The sequence below is a fragment of the Ailuropoda melanoleuca genome, unplaced genomic scaffold, assembly GCF_002007445.2.
Source record: "Ailuropoda melanoleuca isolate Jingjing unplaced genomic scaffold, ASM200744v2 unplaced-scaffold9814, whole genome shotgun sequence".
In the NCBI taxonomy this organism is placed as follows: domain Eukaryota; kingdom Metazoa; phylum Chordata; class Mammalia; order Carnivora; family Ursidae; genus Ailuropoda; species Ailuropoda melanoleuca.
Genome location: NW_023255341.1, coordinates 671829 through 690755, shown reverse-complemented (window position 1 = coordinate 690755; position 18927 = coordinate 671829). Strand labels below are relative to the sequence as shown.

General features: G+C 43.2%; 1 protein-coding gene across 13 annotated transcripts in view; it reads left to right on the top strand.

Moving 5' to 3' along the window:
• Positions 1-17694, top strand: part of SYTL4 (synaptotagmin like 4) — a 69903-nt gene extending 52209 nt beyond the window's left edge. For 12 of the 13 annotated variants that reach the window (XM_034653544.1, XM_011237577.3, XM_019810224.2 and 9 more), the window contains 12 exons: positions 1550-1651; positions 2123-2198; positions 2554-2644; positions 2757-2860; positions 3366-3458; positions 4984-5162; positions 5468-5570; positions 6310-6471; positions 10377-10485; positions 12774-12873; positions 13632-13840; positions 15776-17694. In XM_034653544.1, the coding sequence (XP_034509435.1) occupies positions 1550-1651; positions 2123-2198; positions 2554-2644; positions 2757-2860; positions 3366-3458; positions 4984-5162; positions 5468-5570; positions 6310-6471; positions 10377-10485; positions 12774-12873; positions 13632-13840; positions 15776-15924 (1477 nt within the window). In that variant the 3' untranslated portion in view covers positions 15925-17694. The remainder of the gene's footprint in view (positions 1-1549; positions 1652-2122; positions 2199-2553; positions 2645-2756; positions 2861-3365; positions 3459-4983; positions 5163-5467; positions 5571-6309; positions 6472-10376; positions 10486-12773; positions 12874-13631; positions 13841-15775) is intronic. The other variant, XM_034653547.1, reaches the window with a different exon arrangement.
• The last annotated feature ends 1233 nt before the right edge of the window (positions 17695-18927 follow it).

The following is an 18927-nucleotide window of genomic DNA, read 5'->3' as shown; positions in this document are numbered from 1 at the left end:
GAGTTCAGTCAGGAGGCTATTGTGACCACATTGTGACCAGGGATGGTGGTTTGGACCAAAGTAATGGCAGTGGAGGGGCTGAGAACTGGTCAGATTCTAGATATAATTGAAGACAGAGCCAAGAGTATTTGGTAATAGATTGGGTTTGTATTGTGAGAGAATGAGGGAAGTTAAGAGAAACTGTTAAGATTTTTCACCAGACAAATGAAAGGAAGAAGTTGTCATTTGATGAAAATGAGGGAAGAGCAGGTTTGGGGGAGGATTAGGGCCTTAGTTTTTTTTTTTTTTTATTAAATGATTTTTTATTATATTATGTTAGTCGCCTTTTGCACTTGCTGTGTTTGAGACATCCAAGCAGAGATGTCAAGTAGGCTGTTGGAAATACAAGCCTGGCATTTGAGTGAGAGATAAATTTAGGAGTCATTGGCTTATAGAGCATATTTAAAGCCATGAGACTAGATGAGATCATTTAGGGACAATTCTAGATAGTGTAGAGAAGCAGCCTAAGGAATAAGCCTGGACACAATCCAAAGATTAGAGGTTTAGGAGATGAAGGACCAGCAAAGGAGCCTGAGAAGGGCAACGAAGCAAGGTCCGAGGACAAGGAGAGTGTCGTGTCCTGGCAGCCAAGTGAAATTAGTTGAGATTCTTGAGGAAGAATGATTTTTCCCTTTTTCTTACTGCTCTCACAAATTCCCTGAGGTCCAGGAGTGGTGTCCTTCCCTTTAGTAATGAGGACTGCTGTTTTGAATGCTCAAGGTCATCCATAAAGCTGAGAAAGAATTCTGGTCTTCTAAATACGGTCTTTGAAGCGTACTTCTTATTTATGTGTCTACTTTAAGCCCCACTAAGGGGATTCAGTCAACAAATATAGGAACATGGTAATTTCTCTTCTAGGCACTGGGAACACAGCAGTGAATAAGATATGTGGTCACTGATCTCACAGAACTTAGTCTAATGGAGGAGAAAGACATTAAATAAGTCATTTGTTTAAATTATTGAATAAATTAAATAATTTGTTTAAAAGACATAAATAATTACATATGTGATGACTGCTGCCAAGAAATCAGGGTGCTTTCGGAGCATATAGGAAGGTTTCTAATCCTTGGAGTGAGGACAGAGTCAGAGAGATCTAGAGGAATTAACATAGAAGGAGAGACCTGAAGGAGGAGTTGATCTAGCCAGGTGGGGGAAATGGTCATTGTGAAAAGAACATGCCAGGCAGGAAAAAGAGTAAAGGGGAGAATTTTGGCATATTCAAGGAACCAAAAGAGCTTAATCATTCTGGAAACGTAAAGTATAAGGAGGCTGGAGACGAGTCCGGAGAAGCAAGCAGAGGGCAAAATCCTGAGGGTTTTCTTGCCATGGTAAGGAGTTTGAACTCCATCCCAACAGCAGTGAGAAACTGCTGACCAGTTTTCAAAGTATACTCAGATATTTATCTCAGAAAGATCACGCAGGCTACCAGTGTGAATGGGCTGGAAGGAAGCCTGGCTCCCAGCAGGAGAGCCCACTTCCTCTACATATCAGCTCTTGGTTTTTATTCTAGTGTGCCATTTGAAGTGCCCAAGCTGAAAAGTGGAAGGAGTGCGCTGGAGGCTGAGAGTGAGAGTCTGGATAGCTACACAGCTGACTCGGATAGCCTGTCAAGGTGAAACCCCTACAAGTCCCTGCACCTCCGCTCGTCCCAAGTCTCCATTTTGTTGTCTAGTTCAGGATACAGGGTGCCTGTAGCTTCAGTGTGTCTACCTTCCATCCTCAGCAAGTCAAATGAAGTATTTTCTCTGACCTCGCCACAAGTCTTGTCAGTAGTACACCTGCTGTTGGCTCTGAGCACAGCCTTCTGGGGCATGCTGACTTCCACGGGCTGCTGCATCTTGGAGGAGTCTTCTTGGACCAGTAGCAACTGCCCCTGATGTCCCTTAGGAATGGGGGAGTGAGTGTGTTCGGGCAAAGTTGCTTATCTGATTGTCTGCATTCCTGCAAGTCAATCAGATGTGAAGTAATACCTTCTGGATTTGGTTACTGCAGTGACCCCAACCAGTGGATCTCCTTCCATTAACTTCCATAGATGGGGAAGGTGAGGAGGTGATTTTGTTATAACTTCTGTATCTACCTCCAGGAGAGGCTCTCTGGATAAATCTGGCCTCTTTCCAGAATGGAAGAAGATGTCTGCCCCCACATCTCAAGTGGAAAAGGTAAGCTTTAGTTATTGGTCAGGTGGGGTCTCTCTCTTTCTCTCTCTTTTCCTCTCTTTTCTCTCTTTCTTTCTCCCTTCTCAGGAGCAGTTTACATCAAGAATTCAATTAAACAAATTTCAGTTCAGATTCTCTTGGGAGCATCTAAGGTTTTGGTTGAAACATGTGAGAAAATATGTTTCATACTATTTCCTAGGATTAAATTAAATTCCTAAGATTAAATTAATCTTTCCTTTAACTTTGTATAGTTTAGCAAAAATCTGAGTCCTATTCTTCAAAAGGCTGTTTTTCCTTACTCCATCCTCCCACCTTCCCTACAATCCTTTTCCATTTCCTTGCCCTTATTCCTTCCTAGGAAACTCAGCCTGGGGGTCAAAATGTGGTATCTGTTGATGAGGGTGAAATGATATTTAAGAAAAACACCAGAAAAGTCATCAGGCCTTCAGGTAGGTTTCCCTTCATGGCCTTTGAGATTGAAGTCCTGCATACCCTGGATGTGTTCTTGGTATGGAAAAGAGTAGGTCTCTTATGACTTGGGTTTTCTGGTCTTCCATTCAGAATATACTAAATCTGTGATTGATCTTCGCCCGGAAGATGTGGGACATGAAAGTGGCTCCTTGGGAGACAGAAGCAAATCTGTCCCAGGCCTCAGTGTAGATATGGTAAGTACCCTTGTATTGGTCACTATATGAAATTTTATAAATCTAGAGTTGACCTTAGTACTTGATACTCGTAATCAACCTGTTTAATTCTTTAGGAAAAGGCAACATGAATCTTGCTTCCTCCAAATTTCTAAAGTATATCTGGTTGTTGAATCGCTTAAAGGAAAAGACTGTCTTCACTGTCTCTTTTACCTTGTAATACGTTGCTTGATATATAGTTGGGAGCTCAAATAAATACTTATTTTGATTAAAATATAAAGGGATGGTAGGGTTGGGGCAGTCAAATGGGAAAGAAATATTCCTATCTTGTTCTTTTGAGATTAGAAAAAGAGGGTGGGAATATAGCTTAGAAGCCTGAAATGGGAGACACAAAATAAGGATAATGTGCATGTACGTGCGCATGACACCTCAGAGTTGAGCGATAATTATGGCTCCCACTCAAGGAAGTTTTTTAGTCTTTGAACTTCTAACTTTACTAACTCTGAATCTATATTTACTGTTCCAGGAAGAGGAAGAGGAAGAAGAAGACATTGACCATCTGGTGAAGCTGCATCGCCAGAAGCTAGCCAGGAGCAGCATGCGAAGCGGTTCCTCCATGGTAGGTTCTATTAGTTCTGTGGCTACAAACATATTGGGGTCCTGGGAATGAAGGAAATCTCTCTCTAGAACAGACTCAGGACCTGGGGAAATCATCCTAGTCACTCTTTCCAGGTCAGTGAGACGCATTTGTCTGTTCATATGCTCAATTTACATAGTAGTTGCTTAGGGCACAGCTAGGTGACTTTCCTCAGCCTCTGCCCTGGAAGTCGTCAGGTAATTAGGCAATTCAGGCTAGAGACGTTCTTGAGCACAGTTCTGTGAATAGTAAACCATGACTTCGCCCCAGAAAGGTAGCAGGCCACGAAGAGGGCAAGATAATATTTCTTCATCAGAGTCCACTCCAAACTCACATTCAGGAGCATTGTCATAAGAGGGGCCCTGGCAGGGTTAGTTAGCATCAGGGTATGATTCAGGAGCTGCAATATCGATCACAATCACAAAGTTAAAGGTGCGTTTAAGAATTAGGGCCTAGTTCTGTCAGAAGTATGAAGATTGGCGTTTAGGGGACAGACGCAGAGTCAGGAACTGAGGTGATTGGGGTTTGTTCCTACTCACACACAGGAATGGAATGGCTGACTTACAGAGCTGATTACTACCTGAGAGGGCGAGGTCTCCGCCTCCCCCAAATTTGACACAGTCACTTTTTTCTATAGGTGTTGATAGGGATAAGGCAGATAAAAGAAACCCACAGATACCCCCCCCACACGCACACATACACACACAGTGGAATATTCCTCAGCCATCAAAAAATGAAATCTTGCCATTTGTGATGATGTGGATGGAGCTAGAGAGTATTATGCTCAGTGAAGTAAGTCAGTCAGAGAAAGACAAATACCATACAATCTCACTCATATGTGGAATTTAAGAAACAAGACAGATGAACATATGACAAGGGGGAAAAGAAAAAAAAGGAGAGAGGGAAACAAGCCATAAGAGACTCGTAACGATAGAGAACAAACTGAGGGAGGTGGGTGGGGGATGGGCTAGATGGGTGATGGGCATTAAAGAGGGCACTTGTGATGAGCACTGGGTGTTGTATGTGAGGAATCACTGCCTGCTACTCCAGAAACCAATATTGCACTGTGTGTTCGCTACAATTTAAATAAAAAAAAGAAATCCATAGATACTTAAGGCACTTTGTTTTCATTAGTAACTGACCCCTGCTAGCCAACATTTTAGCATATATAGCATATACCAGAAACATAGTTTCATCTTACCTGTACTCCTTGTCTGCATTCTGGGGCAGGTGAAAACTAAAAAAAGAAAAATGTAAAAAAAAAGGGAAGAAGAGAAGCTAAGAGCGTAGGTGAGCAACGAACTGATTATTAACCTCAGCAGTTTTGAGTGTGCTACCAGCTGTCTCAGCCTCTGAGTACAAGACCGTTGGCAGTGCTGGCTTATGGCAAGGGTTTCTGAAGATTTTGTTCTGTTCAGTGACTGGGGCTTTATTACGAGGGAAGCTGTGAGCCGCGTGGGAGGGGGGTCAGGCCCTCACCGGATGTTTGTGGCTGCTTTATCTTCAGAGCACAATCGGCAGCATGATGAGCGTCTATAGTGAAGCTGGCGATTTTGGCAACGTCTTTGTGACTGGCAAGATTGCCTTTTCCCTGAAGTATGAGCAGCAAACACAGACTCTGGTCATCCACGTGAAGGAGTGCCACCAGCTGGCCTATGCTGATGAAGCTAAGAAGCGCTCTAACCCGTGAGTGCTTCTGGAACCTGGCCGATGCTCTGAGATAAGAGCTCACAGCCTGGCATCTATGTGGGCACTCTTGAACCGAGGTTATCCCTTCCTGGGCAGACAGGGAGGTGTATTCGAGAGCGGTTGGGGAGCTACGGGAAAGGGACTAGGATTGGGAAAATGCTAGAAGGACATGTCTAAGAGGGCTTTGATGTGACATTTTCATTTCATTATGGCGTCTGTATATGGAGAGCAGAGAAGTGAAGAATGGGCTTGAGAAAAACAACAACAACAACAAATGACTCCGTACTCTCCTCGATTTCTAGATACGTGAAGACTTATCTTCTGCCTGACAAGTCCCGCCAAGGAAAAAGAAAAACCAGCATCAAGCGGGACACCATCAATCCACTGTATGATGAGATACTCAGAGTATGTATCTAGATCCCAAGAGCAGAACACGTCCTGTCTTGTGTGCTAAGCTATAGCTATTCCTCTGCTACTAGGGCAGGGTGACACGGTTTTCAGTGGCCATGTCTGTGTCTGAAGATATGCCATGGCCATCTGTTCACATACTAACCTCCCAGAGAAGAGAACAAAGGTAATCTGGCTTTCTTGGATTGTTGTGAAATTGGAGAGTCATGTGACCACAAATCTCATTCAATTTTATTTTTTAAAAGATTTTATTTATTTATTCGAGATAGAGAAAGAGATAGCACTAGTGAATGAGCAAGGGGAAGGCAGAGAGAGAAGCAGACTCCCTTCTAAGCAGGGAGCCCGACATCGGGCTCGATTCCAAGACCCTGAGATCATGACCTGAGCTGAAGGCAGATGCTTAACCGACCGAGCCACCCAGCTGCCCCTACAAATCTCCTTTTAAAAAGTCATTGGGGATCAGAAGTTTCTGTGGCAGTCTGTTTTGAATATTCCATTGTTCTTTCACCCAGTCTAGGAAAAATTAATTTTCCAGGTCCTACCTTAGAATGTGGTAGATTTTTGTGAAATGGGGTAAGTGAAGGCTTTGATTAAGGAAACTCAAAGTGCTTAGAGACCAAAGTAATTTGATAATCAGGATTATGGACTTTTGTTATGGTTGCTTAGATATTGGAATAATGTTTTCTGAGGAATTACCACGAACTAATCATCTTGGGCTTCTCCTTTTCTTTCGCAGTATGAGATCCCAGAATCTCTTCTGGCCCAGAGGACTTTGCAGTTCTCGGTTTGGCATCATGGTCGTTTTGGCAGAAACACTTTCCTTGGAGAGGCAGAGGTCCAGATGGATTCCTGGAAGCTTGATAAGAAACGGGATCATTGTGTCCCTTTACATGGAAAGGTAGTCTGCTTTAACAACTCCTTGCGCAGTTGGGACCTGAGGTAGCACCGTCTGCAGGGACCTCTGCTGGTACATGTTGGTAGCGACTTTGAATGTAATCTTCTGTGGAGTTCTAGCGCCCCCTGCTGGGGTTTCTGAGTCGGACAGTAACTTATCCAGATGCACTTGCATGTTGAGTGTGCGATCTCTTTGTAGGGCAAGCAAAGGATGAAGCCATGGTTTTCCTTTGAAAAGCTTTTCATATGTGTGCCAAGCTTTGCCTCATAACCTTCCAGAGTCCGGGCGTATCCTAACATCCTAACTTGCACCTCTTCTCCCAGCTAATCTTTTGGGTGTCTCCTAATCACTCCTTTTCCAAGCTAATCTTTTCACTAAAGAAGTGGGAAGTTAAAACAGTTCACGGAGTTCTAATTGTACTCTTTGTCACACAAGCCAGGGAAAATTTTACTCTGGAGATGGCATCTCAGGCGAGAGTGTAGCAGGATCCAAAATAGTGCCTAGGATCTGAGTGTAGGCCTGGATTTGAATCCTGGTTCTGTTATTTGCCAGCTAGGTAGGTCACCCCTGTTATAAAATAACTTAGGTAAATCACTTAACTTCTGTGAGTCTCAGTTTATTCATCTACAAAATGGGGATCATCGTGATACTCCTCTTTCACAGGCTTGTCCACAAAGTGCCAAGCAATGCCTGGTACCTAACGGACATTCAGTATGTTACTGTCATTCCGGATAAGATGAAATTGCTAAAACAGAGTTAGGATTTGTTGATGATCTGAACTGTTCAATGGCAAGGTTCCTTTGTGACTTTTTTTTACACTAGCATTTTCTTTTTAAATTATTATTATTTTCAATTAGCCAACATATCATTAGTTTCTGACGTATACACTAACATTTTCAATGCTAAAAATAGTACGTGGTGCATAGACTATCTTTGGAAAGATAGACAGAAAACTAGTAGCAGTGGCTGCCTCTGGGAAGAGACTGAGGTGAGAGAGCAATTTTGTTTTCTCTGTATGCCCTTTTAGAACCTTTGAACTCTTTACTATGTCTACATATATCACTTATTTAAAAAATGAAGAATAAGAGGATTCGTGTGCACATGGTTCGAAATTGCAATGACATAAAAGCATATAAAAAGAAAAGCACATTCCATTCCCTAGAAATAACCACTGTTATCAACTACTTGGATATCTTTATAGAGATTTTATATTAAGCAGCATGAATATGCATGTAGGGATTTATATTTTTTCCCTTTTATACAAATAGGCTTGTATGTACTTCATCGTGTACATGTATCTTGACTTTTTTTTCATTTAACAATTCATTATTTATCATGGACATCTTTCTCTGCCGTCACTTACATATCTATCTCATTTTCATTGCTGTATAGTATTCTTTCATATGCCTATATTATAAATTGTTGGCTTTTTTTTTGCTGTTAAAGCTATGCTGTAATATATCTTGGCCTTCTTATGTGAATGTAACGTAGGAGAAATTGCTGGTGATGGAATTGTTGAGTCAGTCATGTAATATTTTGATAGCTACTTCCTTCCATAAAAAATATTAACGTTAAATCTGCCCCTTTAAATACTAATAATAACAGGAAAGCAATTATCACCAATCTATAGCATATTATTAGAAATGTAGAATCTCTCTTTTTTTTAAACGATTTTATTTGAGAGAGAGCATGAGCCTGTGCATGCGAGCACAAGCTGGGGGAGGGGCAGAGGGAGAGGGAGAAGCAGGCTCCCCACTGAGCAGGGAGTCCGATGAGGCTCAATTCCAGGACACTGGGATCATGACCTGAGCCAAGGGCAGACGCTTAACTGACTGAGCCACCCAGGCATCCCAGAAATGTAGAATTTCTTAAGCATTTGGCATACGAGTCATTCTTTCAGGGGCCTATGGTTGATAAAATGATATTGGAAATGTCACCGTAAACCGTTATGAACTACTGCCAATAAAAGCATCTTACATCAAAAGAAAAAAAAGCTGCATTAAGATGGAGACATTTGCTCTTCGCAGTTATTTTGAGCTAGAATGAAAATATGCTACTGAAAAAATACACCAATTTCTAGCGAAGGCTAAACTCCAGTTTTAAGAGTCTACTGAAGTTCACAATCTGGAAATGAATAAATTGTGTAGGCATTTATAAACAACAAAAAGTCCACTCCAGCATTACATATCTATTTTAACTTAAAACACTCTACATTTATTGCCTCTGATCTATCCTTTTTTTTTTTCTTTTTTGCCCGTAGCAATCTATTTGCTCCCATTCAACTTTCTCTTCCTGGCATCCACCTCCCTATTCTTTTGTATCTCTCCCATACACTAAATTGTGCATCTGGGTATGTGGTACATTTTTCTAAACCAATGGCGATTATGCCTTCCTGGTGTTGGTATACTCCATGCTGAGGACCTAGGTGAGAGGAGCCCCAGTGAATACAGGCAGATGACAGGGCACGTCTGGTCTGCACTACTGGATAGCAAAGCGTAAAGAACAGAACCATGCCAAGAGCACCAATAGAGTGAAGCAATTCTGGTACCAACAGCCAAAGACAATAGGCCACTTGCTGCTCGTTCCAGACATTCATTCATTCACTCCTATATTCATTCAGTAAATATTTGTGGAGCACCTACTATGTGCCAGGTACTTGGCTAAGTGTCAGGCCTATTAGGCTGAGCAAAACTAGGGTGATTCCTGTCCTCCTGGCATTTAGGTTCCAATGGTGGAGACAGCCATTCATCAAAAGTGATGTAAATATAAAATTAGAAATCGTGGCATGCTCAAATCCTTGCAACAGAGTTCACCTAGCCTTCTTCAAATCTTTGAAAACTCTCTTTAAAAAATACTTTTTGTCTTTGAAAATCATACAAGCACTACATACCATTCTCTTGAAAAAGGCTATATATATATATATATATATATATATATATACACACACACACAGGCAAAAGTGAAAGCCCTCTTTCCTTTCCCCAATCCATTCCTTTCTCTAGAATAAACAAGTGTTAAGTTTGTATGTATCCTTCTGGGTTTTCCTATGCAGTGTAGTATAGTGGTTAAAAGCATGGACTCTGGAACCGGTCTGTATGAATTTGAATCCTGCCTCTGTCAGTTGCTAACTGTGTGACCTTGGGCAAGTTACTTAACCTCCCTGTTCCATAATCTGTAACATGGGGCTAATAGTACCTATAGGGATTATCTTGAGGATGACACAAAATGATATACTTAAAGTACTTATAACAGTGCCTGGCACATAGTAAGTAATATACAAGTGATAATGATAATAATCATTATTTACATACATACATATTCACACGTACAAACATGAACATATGTCAGTATAAGTGGGATACCTTGTCTGCATTTTGCTTTGTTGACTTAATAGTACGTCTTGGGTATCTTTCTGAGTCAGCACGTGTGGATTCCCTGCATTCTTTCTGATGATTGCATGCCGTAATCCAGATGCCATCTGTGGGCATTAAAATCGTTCACTTAACCTTTCCTATATTGATCAACATTTAGGTTGTTTCTACTTTTTGGCTTTTACTAACAATGTTGATAGCAAGATTCTTCATCATGCATCAGTTGCCTGTGAGTCTGTGTGGCAACTTTGCTGGAAGACCTTTGGGGGTACTTGGAATCTAGTAACTGTATCCCCCAAGTAGCAAAATAGTGGGCATTGCAGAAGACTTTGTTGGGTTTTTCTGCAGCTCCTTCTGAAGGACCTGCCTTAGAAACCTGGGGCTGCCATGGCTGAGGCACCCTGGACTGTATTCATAAGGAGGATTCTCTTATGTCATGAAGCTGTTCTTGGGGTCAATTTTTGAGTCTCCTCAGTGAGAGGTCCCAACAACTCCTGAGAAGACCTACTTGACTTGTCGGGTTCCCCTGTGTTTCAGATCAGTGCCGAGTCCCCGACTGGCTTGCCATCACACAAAGGCGAGTTGGTGGTTTCATTGAAATACATCCCAGCCTCCAAACTCCCTGTTGGAGGTGACCGGAAAAAGAGTGAGTCTTCTGGGGAGGGGGGCTGGATTTAGCCCTTAGCGTTCTGTACAGGGTGTTTGTGAGATAGTGCAGCGGGTGGCCAGCACTGTTGGAGAGACCAGATTGAGATGCTCCTGGATCATCTTCTAGGGAAGATTCCTTTACTAAGTAAGCCTTTTCTGCATCATTTTCAACCAGAAGGGACTGTCTTAGGGTTGGCACTCAGTTTTGTTTTGTTTTTTGTTTTTTGTTGTTTTTTTTTCTGTTTTGTTTTGTTTTGTTTTAGGCCATTAAACTGACGTGGTCTTGGTCCAGCTATGGCAAACTATTAAGAGGGCAGATTAGAACAGAATCTTTGGGGGTGAGAAAGGGTGGTTGCAAGGGGTGGTGAAATATGAGGGACAGGAAGTTAAAGGTTGAGGAAGAGTAAATGAACACAATGGGCATTGTGCTAGTGACTAGGGATATGTAGATGAGTAAGACATGTTTGCCCTCTTTGAGAAGCTCAGTGTAGCAAGGACAACAGTCATATGCTGAAAGAGCACAGATGCAGGAGTGATGTATCTCTCTGGTTACATTTGGGGAGAACTTCAAAGAGGAAGTAAGGACAAAACTGGACTTTAGATTTTACCAGGCAGAAAAGGGAGAGAATGGGGTGTGAAGAACAGTTCCAGGAGAGGTCGCATGAGCAAAGGTTTTAAGAAGGCATGGTAAATGTGGGGTTGTATGGAAAGTGTGAGGCAGTGAACTCCTTAGTTCAGTGGCGCTGGAGTTATGGTTTGTGTGTGTGGTAGTGGAGCTGGAAGTGATAAGGCGGGTGCCTGACTGAAAAGGGCTTTGCACTTAACGGTAACGAGTTGAATTTGATCCATTGGTGCAATGGGAAGCCAAAGTTCTTAGAAAGATACCTGTGTGTATGGGATGACTAGAGAAGAGAAGCAAGGATAGGACCATAGGGAAGAGCAGCATTTTAAAGGATGAAGAGAGGACAAAAAGCTAGTGAGGCAGAGGATTATTAGGAAAGAGCTTGGAGAAGGAAAGAGCAGAGGTTGTCAATAATGTTAAAATACTACTGGGATGTCAGGCTGGTGAGGATGAAGAAGATGTGGCTCATCGGCGTTAGGTTGTCTTTTCAGTGGATTTGTGGAAGCAAAAGCCAGATTTCACCAGAAACTAGGCCGAGTGAATGAAGCAAAGAAGTAGAAGTAGTGAGTGTGGACTCTTTTTTTTTTTTTAAGGATAATTGATGGTGAAAGAAAGAGGTAAGGGTAAAGGGAGGTTTTCTTTTTAAAGGATTTTTTTTTAAGATTTTATTTATTTGAGAGAGAGAGCACGCATGCGCACAAGTGAGGAGGAGGGGCAAAAGGAGAGGGAGAAGCAGACTTCCCAATAAGCAGGGAGCCCAATGTGGGGCTCAATCCCAGGACCCCAGGATCATGACATGAGCCGAAGGCAGACGCTTAACCGACTGAGCCACCCAGGCGCCCCTTTTTAAAGGGTTTTTAAAAGAAGTGGTGAGATTAGCATATACTTAGACTGCAGGGATAGGACTAGTAGAGGAAGAGATATTAAAAATAGGAGGTGGGTTCTCCCTCTGCCTCTTCCCCTTGGCTTTTGCTCTCTCTCTCGCTCACACACACTCTCTCTCTCAAATAAATAAATAAAATCTTTTTAAAAAAGGAGGGGCACCTGGATGGCTCAGTGGGTTAAGCATCTGCCTTCGGCTCAGGTCATGGTCCCAGGGTCCTAGGATCAAGCCCTGTATCCAGCTCCCTGCTGAGTGGGGAGTCTGCTTCTCCCTCTGCCTCTCCCCCCATCTTGTGTTCTCTCTCTCTCTCTCTCTCTCTCAAATAAATAAATAAAATATTTTAAAAAATGGGAGGTGGGGGTTGAAATTGATGACGCCAGATGAGTCCTGTGAAGTAGACATGGGATCAAGAACACAAGTAGGGGAGTTCTTTTTAAAAATCATTCAACAAATATCAGGCAACTTTACTTCTGTAAGCCTCCACTTTCCCATCTGTAAAATAGGAATAATAGTAGATATCTTATATGGTTGCTTTGCCAATTAAATGCTTAAGGTAGAAATAGGTGCGTAGCCAGTTTTCGCAAAGCATTTATTGCTATTGTTCTTATTAATTGAGTCAGGCAGTGACTGACTGGTCCTGAGAGCGGAAGTCAGATGTGGTCCAGTTGTCATGGAGCTTGCTGCCTTCAGGAACCAGGGATGGAAGGTGCTATGTAGGTAAAGATCAAGTGGAATCTGAAGGGGGTAGGGGCTCATTTGCTATGGCTGACATCCCTTACAGGTAAAGGTGGGGAAGGGGGAGAGCTCCAGGTGTGGATCAAAGAAGCCAAGAACCTGACGGCTGCCAAATCAGGAGGGACTTCTGACAGCTTTGTCAAGGGGTGAGTCCCGGGGCCAGCACCAAACTAACCAGTTACAGGACAAGGAAACTAAGAGAGGAACCCAAATGAACCTTTCTCTGTGGATATTACCCTTGTATATGCCACCACCTCCCGCAACCAACTTTGTTCCTGAAAATAGGTAATCACAAAATCTCCACAACTACCTTTGTCCTAATCCGAGCTCAGTTGGGACTGTGCTGTAGTGTGGATTTCCAAAGAGGAGGATGGTAGACAGACAGGCTGGACTTTTCCTTTGTTACAGACTGAGGCTTTTAATGAATCCTGAGTCAAAATCTGTGTCCCCTGATTGTTAGGATGTAGGAACCCGGGACTCTGTTCCCCACAATCTTTAAGCAATGCCAGCTTTGCCCAAATGAGAGATCACCCCGCTGACTTAAGTTCTCCAGCCAATCATATGTTCGGCTAGGCCTATAGTTACTATTATTGGTTTTCTTGAAAGAGGACCTTGTTAGAAATGGAACCAAATATTTAAAACCCGTGTTTGGTAGAGTATAGACAACAGTTAACTGATGACACTGTATTAATTTTCTCTCCTGGTTAAAGGAATTGAATCAGGTGAATGATCCAGTGGGGGTAGTGGGAACTCTGCTTCGGCATATTCGAAGGAGGGAGTGTGTGTGCTTGCATCTGAGTGACGACTTACCTTCCGGGGTTAGGCCTGTGGTAGGGAAAGGGGAATTAAGAGAGGCACTTGCCAGCTGTGAGTAGGTTGTTGATTACTCCCCACCCTCTGCCAGATACCTCCTTCCCATGAGGAGCAAGGCCAGTAAGCGTAAGACTCCTGTGATGAAGAAGACCCTGAATCCCCACTACAACCATACATTTGTCTACAGTGGTGTGAGGCTGGAAGATCTACAGCACATGTGCCTGGAACTGACTGTGTGGGACCGGGAGCCTCTGGCCAGCAATGACTTCCTGGGCGGGGTCAGGCTGGGTGTTGGTACTGGTGAGAGCCTCTCCCCCATCCTGACTATTTTAAAGGCGTCTTGTGTATTTTTCACTCCTAACATACCCGTATCCCTTACTTCAGAGCTTCTCTATAGCAAGAGTTGTCTTCTTTTCTTTCAGTTAACGTTCGGTCACTATTTACTGAGCGCCTACTAGGTGCAGACCTTAGGGGAGGGCTGAGCTCTTGCACTGTTTGTGCGTGCACACGAATGGGACCCTGACTGCCACCAATGCCATCATCTTATCACCAAAAATAAAAAGTCTAAAAACCTACCTGTATCGGTACGGATAATTTCCATCCTCCATCCTGTTATAATGAAAGAGGGGCCTTTCTAGCAAAGGCCAAGCTCTTTCCAAGTGTTCTGGATCACAGCCTAACCTTCTTAACCTCGCTTCTGGAACCTCCTATCTCTCCTGTCTGATCACTTTCATTCTCTCAACATCCCTACTGGAGGTGACAACAGAAACGCTCTGGTATTGCCAATCTTAAGAAACAGAAGTTAACCTCTTCTTGACACTACATCCCCCTTCTAATTTCTTAAAAGGACTCGTCTCTGCTTCCTCACATCACTTTAAGTCCTCAATCCACTGTGATCTGGCTTCTGTCTCACCACTCCACTGAGCAGCTCATGATAAACTTTTGTTTTCATCTTACTAGAATTTTTGTGTGATTTAGCATAGCTGATCACTCCCTTTTTCTTGAAATCCTTAGCTTCGACTGATTCTGCACTTGTCTTTGCAGTTTCCTCATTCTCTACCCTAACTTTAAATATTGGTGCTTTTCAAGGCTTAGTCTTGAATCCTCTTTTTCCTCTCTGCAGTCTCTGCACACCTGTGGCCTTAAATACTACTTGTATATGAATGAGTCGTACAAAACACTTAACCCAAAGTGTCTGGAGTGAGGTTTTTACAAATGTAGCCAGTTCATATCACTCTCCCGCTTAAAACCCTTCAGTGGCTTTACTCCTGTATGTAGAAGACAATCCAAAATTCTTACCATTCTGACAGGCCCCTTTAGATTTTTGCCCCTTTGTTCCTTTATAATCCAGCCTTAGATCACTCTCCTGCTTGCTCCCTGTGCTCCAAGCACAATGGCTCTTTCTGCTCTCCAAGTATACCAAGCTCATTCCAGCTTCATAACCTTTGCAGTTATTGTTAACCTCCGCCTGGCTCCTTCCCATACTTCGGAGCTTGACTCAGGTGTCTCCTTGGAGAGGCGCTCAGACCACTCCATTTAAAGGAGGCCCTGATCTAGGCACAGCAGGTCACCCTCTTTATTTACCTCATGACATTTGTCTCGCTCTCTGCAGTATTCTTGACTTACTTGTAAATGTTGTTTTCCCTATTCAAACGTAAGTTGCCTGTAAGGCAGGACTTTTTCTTTTTTTCCCCTTTGTTCACCACTGTAACTCCCATGCCTCGAAGAGTGCCTGATACACAGTAGGCACTCCATAAACGTTTGTTGAAAAAAAAATATGTGCAAGACAGTAGGAATAAGGCCACATACAATCCGAACTTCAGGCCTGGAGTCTGCAGCTAGAGAAAAAAGGTGTTTAGCTGATGCTTCCCGCCCCCCCCCCCATTTTTTTTTTTAAATTTTCAGTCAAGTTGGCAATAACAGAAAGGCAATAGCTCTGGCATGCGGTGTCAGACACAAGAGCTCTGTCATGGCTTCAGAATGAGAGGTCTGAAGCTACTGTGTGCTGTTTGGCATGTCATTTCATCAACCTGAAGTCTCCTAACCGAGTCTCAGGAGGCATGGAAATAGCCTTGCAGAGTCCACAGGGAGCAGCCCCCAGACGGCCGTCCCCGTCAACCCATCTCCGTAACACACTGTCCTTTGTGGGATGGCTACCCTTGCCGTATAACCCATCTTTCCCGGTGGGCTGAAGAGTGGGTTCCCTGTTCAGCCTCCTCTGGTGTTTCTCCTCAGGGATCAGTAATGGGGAAGTGGTGGACTGGATGGACTCGACTGGGGAAGAAGTGAGCCTATGGCAGAAGATGCGACAGTACCCAGGCTCTTGGGCAGAAGGGGCTCTGCAGCTGCGTTCCTCAATGGCCAAGCAGAAGCTGGGCTTATAAGTCCTTCCTTCTCTGCAGGTCCAGCCCTGTCCAGGGCAAGTTGGAGGAAGTGAAGAAACCAAGAGCAAAGATTTGTAGTGTGTGTGTGTGTGTGTGTGTGTGTGTGTGTGTGTATGTGTGTGTGTGTGTTATGTATGTGCATATATAAACACATATTTCTACAATTCTCATTATGTTATGCTAGAGTGATGCAGGCTTGCTCCCTTTTTTAAAGCAGGCTCAAGAATAAGGGTCTGTTCAAAGTGTTTTTATTTGTGCATAATCTAGTATATCTCCAGAGTCCATGCTTGTATCTTTATGATGTTTAATTAACTTAAAAATCTTTTAAAACAAGTTTTTATCTCCTGTATTGCAATCCTTTTCCTCCTTCCCCAGGAAGCCCTGGCTACCTTTGGCATTCATACAGCTCTGTGTTCAAGGTGTGCCTGGTGAGAGGCCAAGGCTCTGGGAAGCAGGGTTGGGTTACTAAAGGCAGGAGAAGATGGGAGAGAGGTGAGTAGGTCTCCCCCTTCCTTTCCAATTTCTGTTTTTAACTCCATTTTTACCTTGATAAATTTCTGGAACTTGGCTTTTAACTCTTCTAGTTCTTAAGCAGTTTCCATAGTGCTTGGGTCTCATGGTTTTCTTTTAAATGCTAGGAAAATTCCTAAGTTCCTTCCAGCTCCAGACACCTTCCCGAGACCTTTAAGTGATGCTTATAATGGAGCTGCTGTAGAAAAACACTTTAATTAGGTAGTGACTGAGTCATGGACATGCCACAAATGGCTTCTCGGTGGTCTCGTAGGACCAGAGCGGCTGAGAGTGAAATGTCTCCCAGCCCATGCTGGATTTTTGCATTTTATACAGATAACAGCTGTTGTTGGTGAGCTCCTCATTTCTCCAATAAAAGACATCTTCACCCTCATATGCCACATCTTTCTTAGCGTTTGTGTCCACGGTGTGGTACCACACAGAATACGGTGTATATACCATTATGCCAGCCAGAATAGCCAAGTGCTGTCTCAACTGGCCCAGTGTTGGGGCGGCTGGGTGGCTCAGTTGGTTAAGCCACTGCCTTCAGCTCAGGTCATGATCTCGGGGTCCTGGGATCGAGCCCCGAATTGGGCTCCCACTCAGCGAGGAGCCTGCTTCTCCCTCTCCCTCTGCCTTGGCCCCTCCCCCTGCTTGTGCTCTCTCTCTTACACTCTATCTCAAATAAATAAATAAAATCGTAAAAAAAAAAAAAAAAAACCAAACCACAACTGGCCCAGTGTTTCTCCAGACTGGACACTGTTAGTGCTCTAAGAGAATGTGTTCAGACAGTCTGTCAGTTATTCTGGCTTCCTTCTTGAAGTAATTTCACTTTCTATTTTTTCTATTGTTTCCTAAACTTGACCTAGATGTAATGTGGGTGTGATGTGCTGAGAAGTTTCCTAGAAGGGTCTGGTGACCTGAGGTTCATTTTCTGAAACTCACTGTACCAAACTGACCTTTTTATCCTTGCAAGTGTATCAACACAAAGTTGTTTGTGAAAGGAGTCTATACTGGAGAAGAAATCCCTTTTGGTAGAGTCTGCTGATTTCTCCTATATGGGCCACTAGATCGAGGGCAGCTACTGTGGTTTCTGCTGTATGGGTGAGCTGAATGGAGGAGTGTTTTTAAAACCTTTGTTTGGTATGGATTGATACTGTAATGGAAAACATAATTTGGAACCCTGGCTTGTAACGTGCTCCTTTGTTCTCCATCCCCTGAAATGTATGTGTGCTTCAATAAAGCTTTCTCACTTGTCAAGTGTGTGCGTTTGTTAGTTCTACGGCTCTTCTCTCTCACGTCCTCACTTACCGCTCTTGCTGTTCAGTGGCTTGAAGGAGAAGAACCAAAGTGACAAATGCCCTTCCCTAACCGTACACTGTATTGATTCAAAGAAAATTTCCCTTTCCCTACATTGCTGCCTGTTACCTCTGCTGAGCTCTGATCTAATGACCTTTGTGTTTAGTATCTAGGGAGAGACCTGAGAATCCATCTTAAAAGTGGCACCACTTTTCTTTCTCTCTCAAGGACCAAGGGAACTCTTTCTCTAGTTTCGTAACCCTCTACCACTAGGAAGGAGAGAGATGTGTGTATATATTTATGAGCACAGGGGAAGGAAGATGTTCTCTACTGTGTTTCTTTCTGGATCCTTCGATATCTCTGGGAGGTAGGTAGGGCCTTTTCCCTCCACCCTTTCTACCATTATTTAGTTTTGAGAAATAAATAACACAGATGTTAAGCAACCCATCTCAGAAATAAGGCCTTAGGTTAAGAAACCTGGGTTTCTAGGGAGAGCCCAAGTGATTCTTGACCTCTTGTGCAAACAGACATCAATATATATTGAATGTGTACGAAGCTTTATGCTAGGCACATTATATATTATTTCCTTAATTTCTCCAAGCACATTATGAAGTAGGAAAATTTCCTTTTTTACAGATGAGGAAAGTCAATTCCACTGTTGCACAACAGAGTTGGGCTTTGAATCAAGGTCTTATTCCACTGTATGATGCTACTTCCTGTGAGGGCGTTATATGTGTTATAGGTGAAGATTCAAAGGAAGGGATGACTCCTTTTTTCTAAAATATCTCGAAGAAATAAGTTTAGTTTACAAGGTAGGATAATCAGAATGCTTCGGACGTTACCTAACCAGCTGACTGACTCAATACTTTGTGCGCGTGAGTGTGTGTGTGTATGTGTGAGAGAGACAGGGGAGATGGGGATGGGGGGTAGATGGGAGGCAGAGAGAGAAAAACTAACAGATACGTACAAGGTTGGGGTGAGGCTAGCCCCTTGTCTGGCTGTGGGCCTGATTCTGCTGCTGCCCCCTCCTGCTGCTTTAGGAGCTGGGATTTCTTGAATCATAAGGCAAAAGAGGTTATAGTGAAACTTTACCTGAAGAAAGCAAGATTGACTTGCCTGTCTGACTACTCAATAAAATGAAATAAAACAAAAGCTTCTCGATTTTTCCAAGCTAGAGGAGCATTTCTGTGCGAG